The sequence below is a fragment of the Schistocerca serialis genome, chromosome 3 (genome assembly GCF_023864345.2).
Source record: "Schistocerca serialis cubense isolate TAMUIC-IGC-003099 chromosome 3, iqSchSeri2.2, whole genome shotgun sequence".
In the NCBI taxonomy this organism is placed as follows: domain Eukaryota; kingdom Metazoa; phylum Arthropoda; class Insecta; order Orthoptera; family Acrididae; genus Schistocerca; species Schistocerca serialis.
Window position 1 is genome coordinate 836,885,470 of NC_064640.1, and position 26,483 is coordinate 836,911,952.

The window sequence follows — 26,483 nt, forward strand, 5'->3', positions numbered from 1 at the left end:
AGTCGACATGACAGGCATCTTATCCGCACGGCTGTAACGGATCGTGCAGCCACGTCACGATCACTGAGTCAACAGATGTCTGCAAGACAACAACCATCTGCACGAACAGTTCGACGGCGTTTGCAGAAGCATGGAATATCAGCTCGGAGACCATGGTTGTGGTTATCCTTGACGCTGCATCACAGACAGGAGCGCCTGCGGTGGTGTACTTAACGACGAACCTGGGTGCACGAATGGCAAAACGTCATGTTTTCGGATGAATCCAGGTTCTGTTTACAGCATCATGGTGGTCGCATCCGTGTTTGCCGACATCGCGGTGTACGCACATTGGAAGCGTGTATTCGTCATCGCCATACTGATGTATCACCCGGCATGATGGTATGGGGTGCCATTGGTTACACGTCCCAGTCATCTCTTGTTCGCATTGACGGCACTTTGAACAGTGGACGTTACAATTCAGATGTGTTACGACCCGTGGCTCTACTCTTCATCCGTCCCTGCAAAACTCTACATTTCAGCAGGATAATGCACGACCGCGTGTTGCAGGTCATGTACGGGCCTTTCTGGATACGGAAAATGTTCGACTGCTGTCCTGGCCAGCACGTTCTCCAGATCTCTCACCAATTGAAGACGTCTGGTCAATGGTGGCCGAGCAACTGGCTCGTCACAATACGCCAGTCACTACTGTTGATGAACTGTGGTATCGTGTTGATCCTGCATGGGCAGCTGTACCTGTACACGCCATTCTACATTTCAGCAGGATAATGCACGACCGCATGTTGCAGGTCCTGTACGGGCCTTTCTGGATACAGAAAATGTTCGACTGCTGCCCTCGCCAGCACATTCTCCAGATCTCTCACCAATTGAAAACGTCTGGTCAATGGTGGCCGAGCAACTGGCTCGTCACAATATGCCAGTCACTACTCTTGATGAACTGTGGTATCGTCCATCCAAGCTCTGTTTGAGTTAATGCCCAGGCGTATCAAGGCCGTTATTACGACCAGATGTGGTTGTTCTGTCTAGTACCTTCCGCTGCGGAAGTCGAACACACGCCAGAACAAATGGATGTGGTCAGCGCATAGAGGCCTACGCCTCCGCGGCGGCTATTCCACGCAGCGGTTCTCGCTCAGCGAGGACGCCACCGCTACGCCACGTGCAGACAGCGGCCAATAGCCGCTCCCTCCAGTTTCGTAAATAGAGACCCGCTCTGCCCTAGTCCAGTCAGGCTGGTACTCGCTCTGGATTTCGTTTCTATCTCGGTGGTACTGCATACTGGTCGTTGCTCGTTGTTGACATTTGCCTGGCTCTGGTTCCGAGTGGATTTACTGTTGGTATTTGGTGTTGTGCTTTCCACAAGCCTCTGTTGTTTATCTCTTCCTTGTTGTGTCGGTCATAGTCCGTTGTGGTCGGTTGTTGTCAGTTGTCGTTGGTCTGTCGTCTGACTCCACCTTGTGTTTACCCGGTGGTGCGTGCTCCACCGCCGGCGGCTTCTCCGCCTGGCGGCTCCGATCCGCAGCCCAAGGCGTTCACGCAGTTGGTTTTCGTTACTACATTCTGGGTGCTGTTTTCTCAGGATCTATACACCCAAATTGCGTGAAAATGTAATCATATGTCAGTTCTAGTACAATATATTTGTACAATGAATACCCGTTTATCATCTGCATTTCTTCTTGGTGTAGCAATTTTAATGGCCAGTAGTGTAGTTTCATCTTGACACCATATCTCTATAATGTATCGTTTTCTATGCAGATCTTGTATCTACTACTCACAGCTTCTATCACAAACTCCACTGAATAATTCCTTTGTAAGTGTACCTATAAAATCAATGTAGTAATACTAAAGTAATGTACCATACAGGTGCATGCAACTAATTATAATTGGTATGTTATGGATGGTTTGTGTGTTAACGGACTGAATATGTTTCCATACAGTACGATATGCCCCAATACAGCACTGAGTCACCGCTAGCGTAGTGAAGTGTACAATGTGCCTCTTAGAGTGCTGTTCCCACTTGCAAAACACTCGTCAACAGATGACATGAAACTGTGTAGTACAGACGTGACATATGGGTTTAGGAAACGAATTATACTTGTTACATAATGGAGTCGGATATTTCCCATGGTATGTTTCCCGCTGCAGCCTCAAGTCATCAGTAGGTTAGTGGAGTGTACAGGCTGCCTCCAACATACTATTCCCACAGCGGAAAGCACTTGTTACAAAATTATACAGAACTGTGTATTGCAGGACTTAACAATAAGTCTGCAGGGAATGAAATGGCGTTCTTTTTAAACCTTTGGAGATCTGTCTAACTCGACAACTGGTGGTACTGTCTGTCAGTTCTATGTTTTGACACTTATAACATGATTCTTTATTGTTGGTCAGTTTTGTCCAAGGAAGTGTTATGATCAGGATGTAATCATATTAAGAAATGTCCTAACTAGGTCCTATCTGTTTCAATATAGGATGTTTATGTGTGGTATATCACTTTACGAAAAGCAGCTGGATCTTTTGGACATATAAAATTGTAGAGCATTTCTCGCTAACTCCACAGCAGCAATTTGAGCAGCTGTTGGCACCACAGTGACACAACGAACTGTTACAAATCGGTTACTTGTTTGAGAGCTCCGAGCCAGATGCCCTGTTGTGTGCATTCCACCGACCTCAAACCACAGTTATTTGAGGGTTTAGTAGTGTCAAGCGAGAGCTCATTTGGGGCTGGGTGGAGATCTGCTGCGTTTGCTGATGAGAGCTGGTTCTGCCTCCATGCCAGTAATGTCCCTTGTGTTGGTTTGGAGGCCAATTGAGGGCCTATGACCAGCCTGTTTGTGTACTAGACACACTGGACCTACACCGGAATTTATGACCCAGGTTGCGATTTCATATGACAGCAGGAGCACTCTCGTGTTTATCCCGTCCACCTTGACTGCATAATTGTGCGTCAGCCCGGTGATTATATCTGTTCTGCTGCCATGCACGAGGAGTATACCTCGGGGTGTTTTCCAACAGGATAATTCTAGCCTACCTGTGGCTTTTTTTTAACCAAACATGCTTCACAGAGTGTCGATATGTTGCCCTGGATCAGCAGATCTGTCTCCAGTTGAGCACATACGCGACATCATATGGCAACAACTCCAGCGTCATCCACAAACAGCATTAATCGTTCCTGTATTGACCGAGCACTTGCAACAGGCATGGTACTCCGTGCCACAAACTGGCATCCAGCGCCTGTACTACAACACAATGAATGCATGTTTGCTTGCTTGCAATCAACATTCTGGTGGTTACACCAGTTATTAAAGTACCAGAATTTCACGTTTGCAATGACTTATCTCGTACTTGTATTAACCTATGATCTTGCAATGTTAATCACTTAAATACGTTACCTAGACAAATGTACTCACGAAATTTCATTACTCTACATTAATTACTTTTTGGAGTTGCGATTCTTTTTCCGTGAGTGCAGAATCTTTTACAGGTTCCTCAGGTAAAGAACATTGTTTTAAGCTGCGATTTATAGCTATGGAATGCACTGTACATGTTTGACCCTAGATTACAAAACTGCTGTTCTACATTTAAAAGAGTTTTGCAATTTATCTGCTGTGGCAGTAACACATGGAATTTGAATGGTGTGCAAGTAAACTTTCCAGACAAGACTGAGGAGGTTATAAACTATTTTCTGTCAACCTACAGTTCTAATTATTACCTATAAAGTACACAGAGATTTTTAACTTAGACTCCAACAGAAACGATATAAGTTGTATACAAGGTGACCCACTGATCGTGACCGGGCCAAATATCTCACGAAATAAGCGTCAAACGAAAAAACTACAAAACACGGCACTAGTCTAGCTTGAACGGGGAAACCAGATGGCGCTATGGTTGGCCCGCTAGATGGCGCTGCCATAGGTCACAGGGATATCAACTGCTTTTTTTTAAATAGTAACCCCCATTTTTATTACATATTCGTGTAGTACGTAAAGAAATATGAATGTTTTAGTTGGACCACTTTTTTCGCTTTGTGATAGATGGCGCTCTAATAGTCACAAACATATGGCTCACAATTTTAGACGAACAGTTGGTAACAAATGGTTCAAATGGCTCTGAGCACTATGGGACTTAACTTTTAAGGTCATCAGTCCCCTAGAACTTAGAACTACTTAAACCTAACTAACCCAAGGACATCACACACATCCATGCCCGAGGCAGGATTCGAACCTGCGACTGTAGCGGTCGCGCGGTTCCAGACTGTAGCGCCAAGAACCGCTCGGCCACCCCGGCCGGCAGTTGGTAGCAGGCAGGCGAACTACTCGCTGTTGAGAGGAATGTCGTTACACGTATTGCCAAATGCATTGAGGTTGACGCACATCATTTTGACCATTTATTGCATTAATGTGGTATTTACAGGTAATCACGCTGTAACAGCATGCGTTCTCAGAAATGATAAGTTCACAAAGGTACGTGTCTCACATAGGAACAACCGAAATAAAATGTCCAAACGTACCTACGTTCTGTATTTTAATTTAAATAACCTAACTGTTACCAACTGTTCGTCTAAAATTGTGAGCCATATGTTTGTGACTATTACAACATCATCTATCACAAAGCGAAAAAACTGGTCCAACTAAAACATTCATATTTCTTTACGTACTACACGAATATGTAATAAAAAATGGGGGTTCCTATTTTAAAAAAACGCATTTGATAACCGTTTGACCTATGGCAGCGCCATCTAGTTGGCCAACCATAGCGCCATCTGGTTTCCCCCTTCAAACTAGATGAGTTTCGTTCTTTGTAGTTTTTTCGTTTGTTGCTTATTTCGTGAGATATTTGGCCCGTTCACTATCAATGGACCACCCTGTATGTGGAAGTGTTGTATTAAAGTTGAAGAAATCTGTTTTTAGCAATCCAGAACACAGTTCGCTACAATACAGTCCAATATAGATATTATCGAATTAGGATTGGCTCCTACATACAATGTTATTCCGCAAGTCTTGATACAAAAATACCATTCCATATTGAAGACTTCGAGTATAAAACGTAAAGGTAGCACTACTGTTGGAAATCAGTTGTCCTATATCAGTAAAAAATAACAATAGCTCACTTATTGGCACCACTGGGGTAGTGACAGTATGCATACAATGGTAAGCATAGCGTACGCTGTCTCTCTTTAACAGTTTCGCTACATCTTCTACTTGTTCCAGTAGCAAAATGTGGTACTACTGTCACATGTGCCAATACGCATTAGTTGAAATGAGACATTGAACGTGGGAAAGATACAGGATAATTAAACTTTTCGGATATTCTGCATTAATAATCCACAGTCATAAATCCTAAGATAGAGTTAGCAAACAGTGCTGTATAATTATACAATGGATGGTCCTGTTTTAGTTAAGTGGAACACTATACATTGACATACCATTTTGGGAAAGGTAATTCTTAATATGATGGTTAGGACTGCGCCATGATCTTAACACTTCGTTCGATAAAACTAACCTGTCCTACACAGTTTCATATCATCCATTAACAAGTGCTTTGCAATACATGAATAGCACTCCAAAGGCAACTTCTACACTATGCTAAGCTAGAAACGACTTGATGCTGTATCAAAGCGAACTGTATGGAAAAGTATTCGACTTCGATACCCACCCCCCCTTAACATACAATTGTAATTCGTTGCCTACACCCATAATTCATACTAACGTGTTTTATAAATACACTTATAAAATCGGTCTACAAAGAAAGTAATCGGAATTTGTAGCAGAAGCTGTGGAGCTTTAATATAAGTACTAGATGTAATAGGGAGATGACGCCACATGTGTATACTGTAATGCAGGAAATTCGAAGCATTCTAAGTTATACGGCAATTTACATAGTGCGTGGTGGAACAGTAACTACCAAAAAGAGGTGTCTGGCCGAGAGACGTCTTAGAGAAATATATTTCGTCCAGTATGAGGAAGTGACTTACAAAACGCTTGTTTGACAGATTTTTGAGTATTGCTCGTAAACGTGGTGTACAGTGTTATAATATCCACATGTATAGTTCCTAACAGCCACAAATTATATTTTGTAGGTATTCTGGTGTGTCTGTGTGGTATCCGTTACAACTAAGTTGTATACGTAATCCTTCTGTTCCATGCTTTCTGAGGCATACCAACTGTACAATGGAAATGTATTTTAATTTAAGCTTCTGCCACGTGCATGTGCACTGACTCATGTGAGATGAATAGGAGTGACAGCAGTGATACAAAGTACGCTCCATATGGTGGCTATGTTAAATGATTGGAATGACACTATTGCATCATGATTTAAATCACCCAGAATGTTATGAAACGCATAGAATAGCGTTTATAATGGAGAGATGAGAAACCAGCCTCAGCGGTTGCATATGTGTATGTCAAAATGATTGTCAGGTCGACCTGTATTATGTAACATATCAACGGTCAAAAATTCTGCACACTTGTCCTAGCCTTGTTGTATACTAGAACAAATTTTGTAGTATTTTAAGGAAATTCATTCAAATGTAGAGAAATATGCACATTCTGACAGAAATAAGTAAAGATTAAAATAAGTAAAGATTAAAACTTCAAGGGATATTGTCAGACGGGAGACAGGACAGCCAGTTAGTGTACAAAATACCATAACAATTAAACTAATTGGCAATGTAGTGGCAGATAATTCACAAGTTGTGAGTACTGTCAACAATCACTTTCTAAATTTAGCAGCAAGAAAATGGTTCAGTGGAAGAAGTAAGAAAACACATTAAAATGACATTCCCAAAACTTCAAGCAAGTAGAAGTAGCACCAGCATTGTTCACTGAAATTAATGGTATTATAGAAATTCTAAAAAGAAAAGCTGATGGATGTTGATGGAATTTCAAACAGAATTCTGGAAAGTAGTTACAAATTAATAAGTAATGTTCATAGCAATATATGTAATGCATCACTAGCACGGAGAATTTTCCAGGTAGGTTAAAATATACTATTGTTGAAATTCTTCATCAGAAAGCTAACAAGACGGACTTAAACAATTATCATCAAATTTCGTTTACTGATTTCTTTTTCCAGAATATTCGAAAACACAATAGACTCAATACTAGTCTCATGCTTAAGTAAAAACAATTTACTTAGCATACCACAGTATGGATTCCAGAATGATTGCCTGACAGAAGGGTGTTTGTACATTTACTCATCAAATAGCACAAGCCTTAAATAATAAAATATCACCAGCTGATGTTTGTTGTGATCTTTCCAAGATATCTGATTGTTTAGATCATGTTAGTTTCTCATAAAAACTCAGATTTTATGGCATGAATTGCTTTATGCACAACCCATTTGAACAGGAAAGGTGCTGAACAACTCAGTGTTGGAAGGGAAGAAAATTATAGTGACTGATGAAAGATCATGAAAGAGTCCCAAAGAGTTCAATTTTCGGGCCACTCCTATTCCTTATATATGTAAATGACCTCCCACTTAACGTTCAACAAGCAGAGTTAGTACTTTTTTCAGACAATCCTAGTGTTATAATAAATCCCATTGGAGATAAAGCCACAGAAGAGATGATAAATATAAATTATAAAGTGGTTCTCAGGAAATGAACGCTCCATAAATTTTAAAGAATACACTACATCCCATTTTGTACAATAAATACAGTCATACTAACAACTGATGTAGCACATGAGCAAGAGTCAGTATGTAGGGTCGAATGCTCCAAATTTTTTGGATGTAGGTATTGATGAAAACTTGAACTAGAATAGTTGTGCTTCTGAAACAACTAAGTACTTTCGCTTCTCACATAATAGATCAGGTTGGAAACAAAGGAACTAACCTCCTGACATATTTTGCACATCTCCACTCAATAATGTCTTATGAAATAACTTTTGAGCATAACTCTACACTTATAGTGCAAAACTGAGCAGTAAGAATTAAATGTGGTGTTCACACACAGATGTCATGTAGGTACATTTTCTAGGAGCTATACATTTTAACAGTGCCGTCACAAAAAATATATTCACTAATGAAATGCATCATAAATAGTCAATATCAGTTTCAGAACAGTGATGTACATACCAACAACGCTGAAGAAATATATGACCTTTATTACCCATTATTAAAGCTGCCAACAGCACAATTTTCAGTCATTTGGCCTATACAATAAAATTTCTTACAGGTAGTGAAGACAGTTTTAAATCCAATTTAACACCATTTCTCCTGGGCAACTTCTTCTATTCCATTGACGAGTTCCTACTGGAAAACTAGTAGCCTGTGAAAAAATTGTTTTTAAGTGTAATGGCATAAAAAGGACTAAAAATAATGTCATCGTGAATGTTAACACTAATCATCTGCAAATATCCTGTGAAGTGACTCGTTCTAAATCATTTCGATAAAAGAATCGTTCAAATGATTTATGGGATAGGTAACAAACTGACTTGTCAGTTGCGATTTTCTTTTCTAAATACGGTCTGAATTTCGGGTTGAAAACACAACAAATATTAATCTTCACTAATAAGTGGCTAGATACTTTCGATCAGATAGTATGTGCTTCCTGCGGATCACACAGTGCACTATCAAGCCTGTCATGTGCAGTATCCATACCCTAATCGAATTCAGTTGCATGCAGATACTATAATAAGCTTTGTATAATTATAACTAACTCAACTTACTGCATGAGACATTATTAATAGCAGGATATATTGTTAACGGAATCGTGGAAATCTGTATTACACATCCCATACCATTTGGTGCTTAGTTGACAGTGGTAGATTAGTGATGTGGTTGTTAATATCATAAAAAATGGTTCAAATGACTCTGAGCACTATGGGACTCAACTGCTGTGGTCATAAGTCCCCTAGAACTTAGAACTACTTAAACCTAACTAACCTAAGGACAGCACACAACACTCAGCCATCACGAGGCAGAGAAAATCCCTGACCCCGCCGGGAATCGATCCCGGGAACCCGGGCGTGGGAAGCGAGAACGCTATCGCACGACCACGAGATGCGGGCTGTTAATATCATAGATTGTGTGGTGACCACTATCAAGTGTACTAGAGTTCTGACTATTTTACGTTTTTTTTATGCCCCTGTTAATACATATCGATTAAATGAATATTGTACTAGACAAATTTGGGACAGCTCTGTCGAATGACCGAGTAAAATTCAATTTTAATTTCTTTTTAATAACAGGGAATAAAGAAACACTTCCCTTAGACAGTAAGCGATGCATTAAAGATGTAATGAGAAGAATTTTTTTTGTGCTGACTCCAGCTACAAATTGTAAAAACACAGTTGCAAATATATACCAAAACATCAGAGAAAATGCATCTGACGATTCTTAGGAGGGACACACTGTATCTACGGGGTGTTTCAAAAATGACCGGTATATTCGAAACGGCAATAAAAACTAAACGAGCAGCGATAGAATTACACCGTTTGTTGCAATATGCTTGGGACAACAGTACATTTTCAGGCGGACAAACTTTCGAAATTACAGTAGTTACAATTTTCAGCAACAGATGGCGCTGCAGGTGATGTGAAAGATATAGAAGACAACGCAGTCTGTGGGTGCGCGATTCTGTACATCGTCTTTCTGCTGTAAGCATGTGCTGTTCACAACGTGCAAGTGTGCTGTAGACAACATGGTTTATTCCTTAGAACAGAGGATTTTTCTGGTGTTGGAATTCCACCGCCTAGAACACAGTGTTTTTGCAACAAGACGAAGTTTTCAACGGAGGTTTAATGTAACCAAAGGACCGAAAAGCGATACAATAAAGGATCTGTTTGAAAAATTTCAACGGACTGGGAACGTGACGGATGAACGTGCTGGAAAGGTAGGGCGACCGCGTACGGCAACCACAGAGGGCAACGCGCAGCTAGTGCAGCAGGTGATCCAACAGCGGCCTCGGGTTTCCGTTCGCCGTGTTGCAGCTGCGGTCCAAATGACGCCAACGTCCACGTATCGTCTCATGCGTCAGAGTTTACACCTCTATCCATATAAAATTCAAACGCGGCAACCCCTCAGCGCCGCTACCATTGCTGCATGAGAGACATTCGCTAACGATATATAATGCACAGGATTGATGACGGCGATATGCATATGGGCAGCATTTGGTTTACTGACGAAGCTTATTTTTACCTGGACGGCTTCGTCAATAAACAGAACTGGCGCATATGGGGAACCGAAAAGCCCCATGTTGCAGTCCCATCGTCCCTGCATCCTCAAAAAGTACTGGTCTGGGTCGCCATTTCTTCCAAAGGAATCATTGGCCCATTTTTCAGATCCGAAACGATTACTGCATCACGCTATCTGGACATTCTTCGTGAATTTGTTGTGGTACAAACTGCCTTAGACGACACTGCGAACACCTCGTGGTTTATGCAAGATGGTGGCCGGCCACATCGCACGGCCGACGTCTTCAATTTCCTGAATGAATATTTCGATGATCGTGTGATTGCTTTGGGCTATCCGAAACATACAGGAGGCGGCGTGGATTGGCCTCCCTATTCGCCAGACATGAACCCCTGTGACTTCTTTCTGTGGGGACACTTGAAAGACCAGGTGTACCGCCAGAATCCAGAAACAATTGAACAGCTGAAGCAGTACATCTCATCTGCATGTGAAGCCATTCCGCCAGACACGTTGTCAAAGGTTTCGGGTAATTTCATTCAGAGACTACGCCATATTATTGCTACGCATGGTGGATATGTGGAAAATATCGTACTATAGAGTTTCCCAAACCGCAGCGCCATCTGTTGTTGAAAATTGTAACTACTGTAATTTCGAAAGTTTGTCTGCCTGAAAATGTACTGTTGTCCCAAGCATATTGCAACAAACGGTGTATTTCTATCGCTGCTCGTCTAGTTTTTATTGCCGTTTCAAATATACCGGTCATTTTTGAAACACCCTGTTTATCTGCTACAATAGTGTTAGCATTTTGGAACTTAAATCAGGGAAGGGGTAGTACCCCATCAAGAGGGTAGTGCCCCATCTGAGGGCTCTGACGTTGGCGGTGATATGGGTGCTAGTATTGAGTGCGAATGAACTTTCATAATATATAGTCGTTCTTTTCTGTCATGCATAAGTCACAGGAACCTCTCAATTTCGTACTTGTTGAAGCAGTTTAACCCTATAGAAAAATAATGATGGATGAATACACTGTTGGACTATTACCAAATTGTGATGTAACAATTGCAGAAAGAGAAGCCCTGACGACAATAATAGTCGAACTGCTTTTCAAATTCAGGATGATGAAAGTTTTAGTGGAATATTTGTTAATACAAGGTGTACATAAAGTCCGGGAACACTTTCAATTATTTATTGCACAAGAACCAACCATTGTACAGATGTAATACATATGTCATTTTGAAGAGAAACCCTGAAAGTTTTTTTTTTTCATGTATACCGCCACAGCGTGGTTTGGTAATTTGCCGATAGTCAGCGCTAGTCGATGGATCGGCCGTGCTACAAAAGGGGACAGTTGTTTCATGAAATGGCCTCCCCGATAACCAGATCTCACTTCGTGTGACTTTTATCTGTGGGGACACATTAAAGATCTGATATATGTACCGCCTCTATCACGTGATGTAGCAGAGCTCCGGGAGACAATACGGGAATCGGCTGCCACAGTCGACGATGCCATGCTGAATGGGTATGGCAAGAATTCGATTACTGTATTGACTTCTGCCGGGTCAGTCATGGTCCGCATATCGAATGTTTGTATTATAAAAAAAAAATAAAAAAAAAAAACTTTCAGAGTTTCTCTTCAGAATGCAATATGTATGAGATCTGTACAACGTTTCGTTCTTGTGCAATAAATAATTGAAAGTATTCCCGTACTTTATGTACACCCTGTAACAACAATGTAGGTAAAAGCAGTACCACATAACAACTTTAACTTAAGTTTCCTATACAATCCACAAATAGCTAGAGGATGTACTCCTAATGGATTGGATGCCGTCCGTATTACACATCCGATCTTATTTGATATTAGCTGACATGGGTATATTAGTGGCATGGGGTGTTAATATCTAAACTTGTATGCTACCCTCTGTTCTACTGCTGTACTGGCTGTTCTTCATGTTTAATGCCCTGTTAAGACACCCTGACTAAACGAAAATCACACTACACTAATTTGGAACTGCCCTATCGAATGAGCATATAAAATTCCGCTTTAAAATAATTTTGTTCGTAACGGGAAAGAAACCGGCGCTTTCCATCGACACCGATCGTCGCATGAAAGACGTGATGATCAGTATTTGACTGCCTAAATCCAGCTACAAAATGCAGAAACGAAATTACAAATATCTACCAAAACACCAGACAAATGCACGCGGAGGCTCTAATGATGGAGTGGCTGCATCTCTTATCGCTACAATACTGGTAACTATATGGAACCTGAACGAGGAAAGCCATCTGCCATAAGCGGATAGTCAGTTTCTGGAGTCAGTTGTTTGACTAAGGCATGTGGGATGGAAGTGTACACCTGGTAACAGGTGCACGTGTGCCCCTCCACCTCTCACTTGATATGAACCAGTCGCATGTATGGAACTAGAGCAGTAACATGGCTCTGTGTACAGACGTGATAGAATGGCAGAAATATTCTATCGAGTTTAGACGTGACCATGACCACACAGTGAATGAAATTACGTATCTACACACGCAGTCGCGTGACATGGCGAAAAAACAGTGGTCATCAAAAGATGCTACACTGCTGGCCATTAAAATTGCTACACCACGAAGATGACGTGCTACAGAAGTGAAATTTAGCTGACAGACACGAAATTTAACTGACAGGAAGAAGATGCTGTGATATGCAAATGATTAGCTTTTCAGAGCATTCACACAAGGTTGGCGCCGGTGGCGACACCTACAATGTGCTGACATGAGCAAAACTTCCAACCGATTTCTCCTACACAAACAGCAGTTGACCGACGTTGCCTGGTGAAACGTTGTTACGATGCCTCGTGTAAGGAGGATAAATGCGTACCATCACGTTTCCGACTTTGATAAAGGTCAGATTGTAGCCTATCGCGATTGCGGTTTATCGTATCGCGACATTGCTGCTCGCGTTGGTCGAGATCCAATGACTGTTAGCAGAATATGGAGTCGGTGCGTTCAGGAGGGTAATACGGAACGCCGTGCTGGATCCCAACGGCCTCGTATCACTAGCAGTCTATATGACAGGCATCTTATCCGCACGGCTGTAACGGATCGTGCAGCCACGTCTCGATCCTTGAGTCAACAGATGGGGACGTTTGCAAGACAACAACCATCTGCACGAACAATTCGACGACGATTGCAGCAGCATGGACTATCATCTCGGAGACCATGGCTGCGGTTACCCTTGACGCTGCATCACAGACAGGAGCGCCTGCGATGGTGTACTCAACGACGAACCTGGGTGCACGAATGGCAAAACGTCATTTTTTCTGTGTGACTCCATGTTCTGTTCACAGCATCATGATGGTCGCATCCGTGTTTGGCGACATCGCGGTGAATGCACATTGGAAGCGTGTATTCGTCATCGCCATACTGGCGTATCACCCAGCGTGATGGCATGGATGCCATTGGTTACACGTCTCGTTCACGTCTTTACATTTCAGCAGGATAATGCACGACCGCATGTTGCAGGTCCTGTACGGGCCTTTCTGGATACAGAAAATGTTCGACTGCTGCCCTGGCCAGCACATTCTCCAGATCTCTCGCCAACTGAAAACGTCTGGTCAATGGTGGCCGAACAACTGGCTCGTCACGATACGCCAGTCACTACTCTTTATGAACTGTGGTATCGTGTTGAAGCTGCATGGCCATCTGTACCTGTACACGCCATCCAAGCTCTGTTTGACTCAATGCCCAGGCGTATCAAGGCCGTTATTACGGCCAGAGGTGGTTGTTCTGGGTACTGATTTCTCAGGATCTATGCACCCAAATTGCGTGAAAATGTAATCACATGTCAGTTGTAGTATAATATATTTGTCCAATGAATACCCGTTTATCATCTGCATTTCTTCTTGGTGTAGCAATTTTAATAGTCAGTAGTGTAATCGACGTGATTGGGAGACGAGTGTCACACCTCGTCTATGACAGTCGGTTTCCAACCCGACAGGAATTGTTGCTGTCAGGGAATGTAGGTCCACTACACCAGTTTCCGAGCCAAGCGAAGGAGTCTGCATGCGACGGACATTTTTAGCCATGTACCCCGCATAACGCCATTGCTCAGAGGGGCACGTGAAGCTACGTCCCTTCAATGGGCCTAGCGACACAAAAAGTGGGTATTACCTGACTTTAGACGTGAAGTGTGGCCTGATGAGTCGCGATTTTGCCTCTTTTGAAACGGTGCAAGGTGCGGTTTAACCTGAAGATGGTTTTGTGACGTTTTAGGTATCTTCTTCGTCCCGTGGCTTGGGCCACTCATTCAGAATATCGTTTGATTAACAAGGATGATTATTTCAACGAATTGTTATCCGCGCTTATAAATCTTGGTGGTGAGTGTGCTGTAGACAGTTCCGTCTTCAGAGATGATGACAGCGGTGTTCACAGAGCAGCCTGAAAGGCCACGTCGCACATTTACTAGACCGCTACATCACCAATAGAATACAATTTGTCTGGTATTATTTGAAACAGCAAGTGAAATGTGGCAAACAACATCCCAGCTTCAGCTGGATATGGAAAAAAAGAAGAAAGTGGTGGATTAGATCCTCTCCATTATCCAAGCTAGAAGCGGTGATTTTTATACGGGTTGCTTATTGTCTTTTGATATAATTACTAAAATGAATCACTCTGCATGTCATTACTGATGTGATTTGCTTTGTTGCAGGAACTTAGAGAAGAGTTCGATCGCGAGTCCGAGAAAACGGGCCGTCCTCGCCTGCTGCTGACAATGGCGGTGCCGGCGGGCATCGAGTACATCGAGAAGGGCTTCGACATCGCTTCCATGAACAAGTGAGTTGTCTCAGATACGCGGTAGCCAAGTTCTCAGTCTAGTTTCAAAGGCCGATAATCAAACGGCATTTTTAATGAATGTAGCTTATTCTTGGGGTTTTAGTGTACTGAATCTCAGCACGATAATAAAAAGCCATCTCACCCGACTATTTTTGCAATTGTCATTCACTATTTTACGAAAAATGCATTTTATGATGCCTATTTCATGATTATAGGCTACCTTCAATGCTACTCGATCTGTATATTGAGGAAGCTGTAAACTTGTAGTGGGTCACTGTTTTTTACTTGCTCCCCCCTGCCTCTCCAATATAATTGGCTGTCATCCCCTCTTTTAACATACCACACATACCTAGAACTTCATTAATAATAACAACAAAAGCGTATAAAATGTTTTAGTATTACAATACTGGCCATTAAAATTGCTACACCATGAAGATGACGTGCTACTGACGCGAAATTTAACCGACAGGAAGAAGATGCTGTGATACGCAAATGATTAGCTTTTCAGAGCATTCACACAAGGTTGGCGCCGGTCGCGACACCTACAACGTGCTGACATGAGGAAAGTTTCCAACCGATTTCTCATACACAAATAGCAGTTGGCCGGCCTTGTCTGATGAAACTTTGTTGTGATACCTCGTGTAAGGAGGGGAAAAGAGTACCATCACGTTTCCGAGTTTTATAAAAGTCGGATTGTAGCCTGTCGCGATTGCTGTTTATCGTATAGCGACACTGCTGCTCGCGTTGGCCGACAGCCAATGACTCTTAGCAGAATATAGAATCGGTGGGTTCAGGAGGGTAATACGGAACGCTGTGCTGGATCCCAACGGCCTCGTATCACTAGCAGTCTATATGACAGGCATATTATCCGCATGGCTGTAGCGGATCGTGCAGCCACGTCTCGATCCCTGAGTCAACAGATGGGGACGTTTGCAAGACAATAACCATCTGCACGAACAGTTCGACGACGTTTGCAGCAGCATGGACTATCAGTTTGGAGAGCATGACTGCGGTTACCCTTGACGTTCCATCACAGACAGGAGCGCCTGCGATGGTGTACTCAACGACGAACCTGGGTGCACGAATGGCGAAACGTTATTTTTTCTGATGAATCCAGGTTCTGTTTACAGCATTATGATGGTCGTATCCGTGTTTGGCGAGATCGCGGTGAATGCACATTGGAGCGTGTATTCGTTATCGCCATACTGGCGTATCACCCGGCGTGATGGTATGGGGTGCCATTGGTTCACTTGTCGGTCACCTCTTGTTCGCATTGACGGCACTTTGAACAGTGGACGTTACATTTCAGATGTGTTACGACCCGTGGCTCTACCCTTCATTCGATCCCTGCGAAACCCTACATTTCAGCAGGATAATGCACGACCGCATGCTGCAGGTCATGTACGGGCCTTTCTGGATACAGAAAATGTTGGACTGCTGCCCTGGCCAGTACATTCTCCATATCTCTCACCAACTGAAAACTTCTGGTCAATGGTGGCCGAGCAACTGGCTCGTCACAATACGCCAGTCACTATTCTTGATGAACTATGGTATCGTGTTGAAGCTGCATGGGCAGTTGTACCTGCACACGCCATCCAAGCTCTGTTTGACTCAATGTCCAGTCGTATCAAGGCCATTATTACGGCCAGAGGTGGTTGTTCTGGGTACTGATGTCTCTGGATTTATGCACGCAAATTGCGTGAAAATGTAATCACATGTCAGTTCTAATATAATATATTAGTCTAATGGATACCCGTTTATCATCTGCATTTCTTCTTGGTGTAGCAATTTTAATGACCAGTAGTCTATTTGTTTACATTAGTGGGTTGTAAATTATTTCAGCTTAACCCACAATAAACTGTAATTCAGAAAAATACATCACTCTGTAAGAATTCAACCGAAAAATTGAGAAGATCACTTGTGGAGTAATTAACTTAAGGACTGTAATAGCAACAGAGTCCCATATCTTTCACGTAGTTATGGCTGAGCGTGTACTGGGGTGGGGTTCCGGGTCTTTTGTGATTTTCCCTTCCGAGACACTTTTTGTTCCTTTCTGTCTTGCTTTGCGCAGCTTCTTGTAGTTTAACAAATCGTGTCGGACTTGCTGTTGGCGCGCATATTCTTGTCTGGAATGTTCTGCGCAGGCGTTCATGCCGCTAGCACACCCTCAGCCGCACAGCTGAAAAGTATCCTGAGTTAAACATAGCTCGTGATATTTTGATTCCTTGTCGTTGTTGAGACACTTATTTTCCTGAAGTAAGCTGGTAATTTACAGACGTAGAACTTCAAACGCTTTTAGTAAAATGTTCTTTATGATTCGTGTGAGTTAGTCGTAGTTCGCACGACCTACAGCCGAAACTTGGTCAGTTCTTTAGCTGAATCAGATATACGAAAATATTCATTGTCAGGGACAATTAATCAAAAACTTTAAAATAAAGATTATAACTGAACTCTCATTAGAATGAAATTTTCACTCTACAGCGGAGTGTGCGCTGATATGAAACTTCCTGGCATATTAAATCTGTGTGCCGGACCGAGGCTCGAACTCGGGACCTTAGCCTTTCGCGGGCAAATGCTCTACCAACTGAGTTACCCAAGCACGACTCACGCCCCGTCGTCACAGCTTTAATTCCGCCAGTACCTCGCCTCCTACCTTTCAAACTTCATTCTAGAAACAACCCCCAGACTGTGGCTAAGCCGTGTCTCCGCAATATCCTTTCTTTCATGAGTGCTAGTTCTGCAAGGTTCGCAGGAGAGCTTCTGTGAAGTTTGGAAGGTAGGAGGCGATGTACTGGCGGAATTAAAGCTGTGAGGACGGGGCGTGAGTCGTGCTTGGGTAGCTCAGTTGGTAGAGCACTTGCCCGCGAAAGGCAGAGGTCCCGAGTTCGAGTCTCGGTCCGACACACAGTTTTAATTTGCACTCTCATTGTTTGTTCAGGATTCGCTCTGTCGCATTCTTCTTCTTACGACCGTTTTCAGTGTCTTCTCATCAACGAGCAACCTCCCTTTCAGTAGAATAAGAAAAACTGCTATATTATGGCCCATATCCTGCACAAAGTGTTACGAGTTACACATCAACTAATGCCCCAGAAAGAGTTTGACACCGGACTAGTCTTACATAGCACACTGGACTCGCATTCGGACGACGGTTCATTCCGCATCCGGCCAGCCTGATTTACGTTTTCCACCATTTCCCTAAATCGCTTAATGCAAATGCCGGAATGGTTCCTCTGAAAGGTCACAGACCATTTCCCTGCCTATCCTTCCCTAATCCGAACTTGTGCTCCATCTCTAATGACCTCGTTGTCGACGGGACGTTAAACACTAATCTCCTTCTCCATACAGTTTACATTGAAAAACAATTAAGATTCTCGTTTTTATAACGATGATGGATATATAATATCTGTGTCACGTTCAAACAGATAAATCTCACATGTTCATGAAACTTCCTGGCAGATTGAAACTGTGTGCCAGACCGAGACTCGAACTCGGGACCTTTGCCTTTCGCGGGCAAGTGCTCTACCATCTGAGCTACCCAAGCTCGACTCACGCCCCGTCCTCACAGCTGTACTTCTGCCAGTACCTCGTCTCCTACCTTCCAAACTTTACAGAAGCTCTCCTGCAAACCTCATTGTGGTCACATGTTTATGTTGGTGTTTTATAGAAATAATGAGTCAGTTAGCACTGTTTACTTCTAACACTCGTTTTTTTTCACACTTAAACTCTGCGAATACACAAAAGTAAAAAAAAAAAAAACACAGTCAAACCTCAAAGTTGTCGAGGATAGTGATTCGTAACAAACCTTTTGCCTAAATGTCGCCAGTTCTACGTTATCAAAACCTACTTTTAGTGTGTTGTCTTCGTTGAGTCTTAAGTTATTTAATGGCGAAATTATTCGATAGAGGAGCACAGGGAAGCAAAGGATGGCCGATGAACAACAATCAAAACTGATTCTTCTGAACCAAGTTTTCAGTATTAAAGGACGATATATTGCTAGTTTGATAAGCCAGCATAGTGTCACGAACTTAATACTCGGGGAAATGGCCACTTACTTAATCATCATAATAAGTGTTCCGTATACGAGGGTTGGAACTTTAATAGTGGCAACTATTTATTTACAGCTCGTACAAAATAGATACGTGTTTCAAAGTTTTACTGATCTTCAAAGTAGTCACCAGCATTGTGTATAACCCGTTGCCAGCGATGTGGAAGTCGTAGGATACTCTTAGCAGTGCCCATTGTGTTGACAGTTCGAGATGCGCGGCCTATTACCCGACGAATTTGTGGCAGTTGTGAAGCGAATGCCGGGTGGTATAGCACTTAGCAGCCCATCAGTCAAACAAATCAGTAACAGCTTGCAATGAACGTGCTTGAGCATTGTCCTGCAAAATGATGGTCAGGTCCTGCAGAAAGTGTTATCACTTCCGTCTCTATGCTGTTCATTTTTGAACACAGCCTACGACCAGCTTAGAGACAGAAGTGAAAACACTTTCTGCAGGACCTGACCATTATTTTGAACGACAAGTCTCAAGCACGTACAGTGCAAGCTGTTACTGATTTGTGTGACTGATGGGGCTGCTAAGTATTGTACCACCTACTGAACTCCCCCGACTTAAGCTCTCGTGAGTCCAACTTGATTTCTAAACTGAAGGAAACACTCCACGCCATTCGCTTCAGAACTGCTACAAATTCGTCGGGCAATAGACCGCGCCGCTCAAACTGTCAACACAAAATGGCACTGCTAAGAGTACCCTACGACTTCCACATCGCTGGGAACGGGTTAGAAATAATGCTAGTGACTACACTACTGGCCATTAAAATTGCTACACCAAGAAGAAATGCAGATGATAAACATGTATTCATTGGACAAATATATTATACTAGAACTGACATGTGATTACATTTTCACGCAATCTCGGTGCATAGATCCTGAGAAATCAGTACCCAGAACAACCACTTCTGGCCGTAATAACGGCCTTGATACGCGTGGGCATTGAGTCAAACAGAACTTGGATGGCGTGTACAGGTACCGCTGCCCATGCAGCTTCAACACGATACCACAGTTCATCAAGAGTAGCGACTGGCGTATTGTGACGAGCCAGTTGCTCGGCCACCATTGACCAGACGTTTTCAATTGGTGAGAGATCTGGAGAATGTGCTGGCCAGGGCAGCAGTCGAACATTTTCTGTATCCAGAAAGGCTCGTACAGGACCTGCAACGTGTGGTCGTGCATTATCCTGCTGAAATGTAGTGTTTCGCAGGGATCGAATGAAGGGTAGAGCCACGGGTCGTAACACATCTGAAATGTAACGTCCACTGTTCAAAGTGCCGTCGATGCGAACAAGAGGTGACCGAGAAGTGTAACCAATGACACCCCATACCATCACCCCGGGTGATACGCCAGTATGGCGGTAACGAATACACACTTCCAATATGCGTTCACCGCGATGTCGCCAAACACGGATGCGACCATCATGATGCTGTAAACAGAACCTGGATTCATCCGAAAAAATGACGTTTTGCCATTCGTGCACCCAAGTTCGTCGTTGAGTACACCATCGCAGGCGCTCCTTTCTGTGATGCAGCGTCAAAGGTAACCGCAGCCATGGTCTCCGAGCTAATAGTCCATGCTGCTGCAATCGTCGTCGAACTGTTCGTGCAGATGGTTGTTGTCTTGCAAACGTCCCCATCTGTTGACTCAGGGGTCGAGACGTGGCTGCACGATCCATTACAGCCATGCGGTTAAGATGCCTGTCATCTCGACTGCTAGTGATACGAGGCCGTTGGGATCCAGCACGGCGTTCCGTATTTACCTCCTGAACCCCTGATTCCATATTCTGCTACCAGTCATTGGATCTCGACCAACGCGAGCAGCAATGTCGCGATACGATAAACCGCAGTCGCGATAGGGTACAATCCGACCTTTATCAAAGTCGGAAACGTGATGGTACACATTTCTCCTCGTTACACGAGGTATCACAACAACGTTTCACCAGGCAAAGCCGGTCAACTGCTATTTGTGTATGAGAAATCGGTTGGAAACTTTCCTCATGTCAGCACGTTGTAGGTGTCGCGACCGACGCCAATCTTGTGTGAATGCTCTGAAAAGCTAATCATTTGCATATCACAGCATCTTCTTCCTGTCGGTTAAATTTGGCGTCTGTAGCACGTCATCTTCGTGGTGTATCAATTTTAATGTCCTGTAGTGTATGTTCACCGATATGCTATATATGTCCAGATGTACTGTTACTATGATTTATAATGGTCTCAATATATACAGCTGGCCATTAAAATTGCAATACCATAAAGACGGCATACGAAAAATGTCAAACTGGCATGCTGAGGTATAAAAATGATTATCCTTTCAGTACAACCACATGAAGTAGGCTTCTGTAGATAAAGAAAGATTATGTACTGCTCGCATCAGTTGTGGTCCCGTGAGTATCGCACGAATATGCACTCGGCAGATTCAGGAGGGCCATCCTTAACACTGTGCAGGGTGCGACACGTCTAGCGCTCGAGAGGAGAGAATTATTGGTCACGCGGCTGTGCAAGATCGCTCAGCCATGTGGAGAGTTGGCAAAGCATTCGTTATGACTGAATTGTTATTTTTATCTTCTCCCATGGGCGGTGAGTGGCGGGGGGGGGGGGGGGGGAGGGGGGAGAAGAGATGGTGTTCATCCTTCTCCAAGTGCTATGATGGATCCAATGAACTAAAATACACTCCTGGAAATGGAAAAAAGAACACATTGACACCGGTGTGTCAGACCCACCATACTTGCTCCGGACACTGCGAGAGGGCTGTACAAGCAATGATCACACGCACGGCACAGCGGACACACCAGGAACCGCGGTGTTGGCCGTCGAATGGCGCTAGCTGCGCAGCATTTGTGCACCGCCGCCGTAGTGTCAGCCAGTTTGCCGTGGCATACGGAGCTCCATCGCAGTCTTTAACACTGGTAGCATGCCGCGACAGCGTGGACGTGAACCGTATGTGCAGTTGACGGACTTTGAGCGAGGGCGTATAGTGGGCATGTTGGAGGCCGGGTGGACGTACCGCCGAATTGCTCAACACGTGGGGCGTGAGGTCTCCACAGTACATCGATGTTGTCGCCAGTGGTCGGCGGAAGGTGCACGTGCCCGTCGATCTGGGACCGGACCGCAGCGACGCACGGATGCACGCCATGACCGTAGGATCCTACGCAGTGCCGTAGGGGACCGCACCGCCACTTCCCAGCAAATTAGGGACACTGTTGCTCCTGGGGTATTGGCGAGGACCATTCGCAACAGTCTCCATGAAGCTGGGCTACGGTCCCGCACACCGTTAGGCCATCTTCCGCTCAAGCCCCAACATCATGCAGCCCGCCTCCAGTGGTGTCGCGACAGGCGTGAATGGAGGGACAAATGGAGACGTGTCGTCTTCAGCGATGAGAGTCGCTTCTGCCTTGGTGCCAATGATGGTCGTATGCGTGTTTGGCGCCGTGCAGGTGAGCGCCACAATCAGGACTGCATACGACCGAGGCACACAGGGCCAACACCCGGCATCATGGTGTGGGGAGCGATCTCCTACACTGGCCGTACACCACTGGTGATCGTCGAGGGGACACTGAATAGTGCACGGTACATCCAAACCGTCATCGAACGGATCGTTCTACCATTCCTAGACCGGCAAGGGAACCTGCTGTTCCAACAGGACAATGCACGTCCGCATGTATCCCGTGCCACCCAACGTGCTCTAGAAGGTGTAAGTCAACTACCCTGGCCAGCAAGATCTCCGGATCTGTCCCCCATTGAGCATGTTTGGGACTGGATGAAGCGTCGTCTCACGCGGTCTGCACGTCCAGCACGAACGCTGGTCCAACTGAGGCGCCAGGTGGAAATGGCATGGCAAGCCGTTCCACAGGACTACATCCAGCATCTCTACGATCGTCTCCATGGGAGAATAGCAGCCTGCATTGCTGCGAAAGGTGGATATACACTGTACTAGTGCCGACATTGTGCATGCTCTGTTGCCTGTGTCTATGTGCCTGTGGTTCTGTCAGTGTGATCATGTGATGTATCTGACCCCAGGAATGTGTCAATAAAGTTTCCCCTTCCTGGGACAATGAATTCACGGTGTTCTTATTTCAATTTCCAGGAGTGTAATTTCCACATCTACGTATGCAGAACTATCTCTTTTTACAGTTAACAGTAGGAAAGAAATTTCTTATCATCTCCAAATTTTAGTCAGAAAGAACTTTGTGAAGCACCTACTAATTAAGAATTTGAAGCGATGTATAAAAATATTATAAAAGCCACCACAACATCACAAAATATCTGTCCAACAGGCATCTGGACTTCATGAACATCCTGAGCTACGACTATCATTCCGCCTTTGAGCCAGCAGTCAATCATCATTCGCCACTCTACTCCATGGAAGAAGATGATGAATACAACTTTGATGCACAGTTGACGATTGTAAGTAACAACTTATCATCTTGTGGCACTAAGCCTCAGAATGGTCAGATTTCTGTTATACACTGTAGTGTTTCCTCAGCAGACCTACTAGTTTCTGGATAGAATGAATGTCAACAGCAGTCTAGTTGTGATTTTGTTGGATCAGAACTCTCCCTGATTAAGGGTAAAGTTTATAAGAGTTTTGTCACAATAGAAGAGACATAAAAGATACACGAAGTGTATGTCTTGTAACACTGCAACTACAGGATGTTACAAAAAGGTACGGCCAAACTTTCAGGAAACATTCTTCACACACAAAGAAAGAAAATATGTTATGTGGACATGTGCCTGGAAACACTTACTTTCCATGTTAGAGCTCATTTTATTACTTCTCTTCAAATCACATTAATCATGGAATGGAAACACACAGCAACAGAACGTACCAGCGTGACTTCAAACACTTTGTTACAGGAAATGTTCAAAATGTCCTCCGTTAGAGAGGATACATGCATCCACCCTCCGTCACATGGAATCCCTGATGCGCTGATGCAGCCCTGGAGAATGGCGTATTGTATCACAGCCGTCCACAATACGAGCACAAAAAGTCTCTACATTTGGTACCAGGGTTGCGTAGACAAGAGCTTTCAAATGCCCCCATAAATGAAAGTCAAGAGGGTTGAGGTCAGCAGAGCGTACAGGCCATGGAATTGATCCGCCTCTACCAATCCATCGGTCACCGAATCTGTTATTGAGAAGCGTATGAACACTTCGACTGAAATGTGCAGGAGCTCCATCGTGCATGAACCACATGTTGTGTCGTACTTGTAAAGGCACATGTTCTAGCAGCACAGGTAGAGTATCCCGTATGAAATCATGGCGATGAATTGAGGAAGTACAGTACATACTGACGAAACTAAAATGAGCTCTAACATGGAAATTAAGCATTTCTGGACCCATGCCCACATAACATCTTTTCTTTATTTGTGTGTGAGGAATGTTTCGTGAAAGTTTGGCCGTACCTTTTTGTAACACCCTGTATATCTATACTTTGAAAACCAGAGTGAAGTGCATAGGTGACGTTACTTGCCATTGCAGACCCTACCAGATATTAGGTTTTCTTCCCATACCATTCACATACGGACTGCGAGATAAATGCTTCAGTGCTTATGAGCGTACTTTAATTAGTCTAAACTTGTCTACACGCTACCTATGAGAACAATGCAGAGGAGATTGTAGTATGTTCCTAGATTCGTCACACAATACTAGTTCTCAACATTGTAAGTGGACTTTCGTGGGATGGTTTCTAATAATAAGCTAAGTAAATATTTTCTCAAGCTGCAAGCAGAGTGAAACTATGTTGAGGAATAGAATAAAAGGGGCATTGAGTGTGGGATAGATTACCTTAATCTAAATTCACAGTGTTGTATGACAGCAGCGAGAAAGTGATTCGTTACTGCATGCCAGCGTATCGTATATGCTCAACTGCAGACATGAGCCACCTGTGTAGAATCAATAAATTGTCTTGTTGCAATACAGTTCCAGGAATATGCCAAATGCAAATTCAACTAGCTTACTTGTTTTGGACTGGCGGAGGGGGTTTTTGGGGGGGGGGGGGGGGGGGGGAGGGAGGGGCTGGAGAGTAAGGGAGTAATGGGACTCAAAATCTATTGTACCTGAAACTACTAGTGATATCCCTGACACCAACACATTTTCTGTTTGTCTAGTACGACTCTACACAATATGTACTGTAAGATAAAACTGAACTACGCTCGTATTTGTGTTCTAAGCTGCGATGGGTACTAGAGATGAGAAACAGCGGGTACGAATCCAACATTGCAGGTTGTGTATACTAGAAATTGAGGCCCCGCTGTTATCCCCGCTACCTCTGTTGCCAAAGTACAAGGGTTGTCCAGAAAGTAAGTTCCGATCGGTCGCGAAATGGACACCACAGTGAAAACCCAATGAAGCTTTCACAGATGTGTTGGGTATTGTCTTTAGTATGACCGTCGATCGTATTAAGGCGCTCTTTTCAGATGTGAGCGCACTGTGAGCGAGTAAAGGTGCCTAGAACAACGATGTCTCCCGCCAAGTAGAAGGGCCCACTGAGAGGCTTCGCCTTAATGAATGCAACCCACCTAACACAACTGCCACGCACTTCCTTCTTCATGGCAATTCTCAGCCGCACTCTGCAGGGGCAGTGAAGACGCTCCTGCAGCCTTTTCGATGGGAAGTGTTCGATCACCCACAACACAGCCCTAATTGCTCATCCTGAGTATCATCTCTGTTCGCATGAAACGCTGGATACGAAGACAACACTTGGGCGCAGGCTACGCGCTATAGACCAGCGTAGAGAATTATAGGAAAGCACAGGTGGCTGCCTTCCGTGACGATATTGCTGGAAATTTGGTAACGCTCTGACAAATGTAGAGAAGTACCTGGAAGGTGGAGCTAATTCTTGCAAATAATATGTTTCTGATTTTCACTGCGACCGATCGGAACTTACTTTCAAGACGGCCCTCGTAGTTCCGCGAAGACGATGAGTCTGAGAAGGTGGCACTGCGGTCACTTCATACTCATCGACTCTTTCCCTCTTCCTAAAGTGTGCAGGAATGTAAGTCTAGCCGTGACGTAATACCCAAGTTGAGTGCATGCCCTTGCTGTGTTTTGTAGCATTGACAGGGTGAAAATGACCGACTGCCACGAAGCTGTGGTTTCTGAGACTGTTGAGGATGTAGAACGAAAATTACGCGATAGAGTGTACGTAATTTCGAACGTGCTCCAGAAGAGAAAGAGTGACATGTGGAAAAAGTTCGTTGCTGTTTCGTACGGTGCAGACGGAAAATGTACGTAGTTTGTACAGTGCAAACAAAATAGTTGCATTCTTGTTTATTCCACTTCCGCCATGATGAAACATACGTGTCCCATCCAAAGAAAATACGGCACAGATCAACGTCACTCTTGTGTACCTGCAACCAAAAAGCGCACTATCTGTGCTTCAGTGGCAGTCATGTGCTGTGGGCCGGGTGTTCAAAACGTCTCTCCACAGTGCCGTATGATAGCCGCGCGTGACGTATGATTGTTCGCCTGTCTGGGTTACTTCCCTTCAAGTG

At 43.9% G+C, this 26,483-nt stretch overlaps 1 protein-coding gene across 1 annotated transcript in view; it reads left to right on the forward strand.

The window, feature by feature from the left end:
- LOC126470879 (serine-rich adhesin for platelets) overlaps positions 1 to 26,483 on the forward strand; it is a 479,197-nt gene that overhangs the window by 310,822 nt on the left and 141,892 nt on the right. The window contains exons 5-6 of the mRNA XM_050098901.1: positions 14,813 to 14,937; positions 23,265 to 23,394. Of these exons, the coding sequence (XP_049954858.1) occupies positions 14,813 to 14,937; positions 23,265 to 23,394 (255 nt within the window). The remainder of the gene's footprint in view (positions 1 to 14,812; positions 14,938 to 23,264; positions 23,395 to 26,483) is intronic.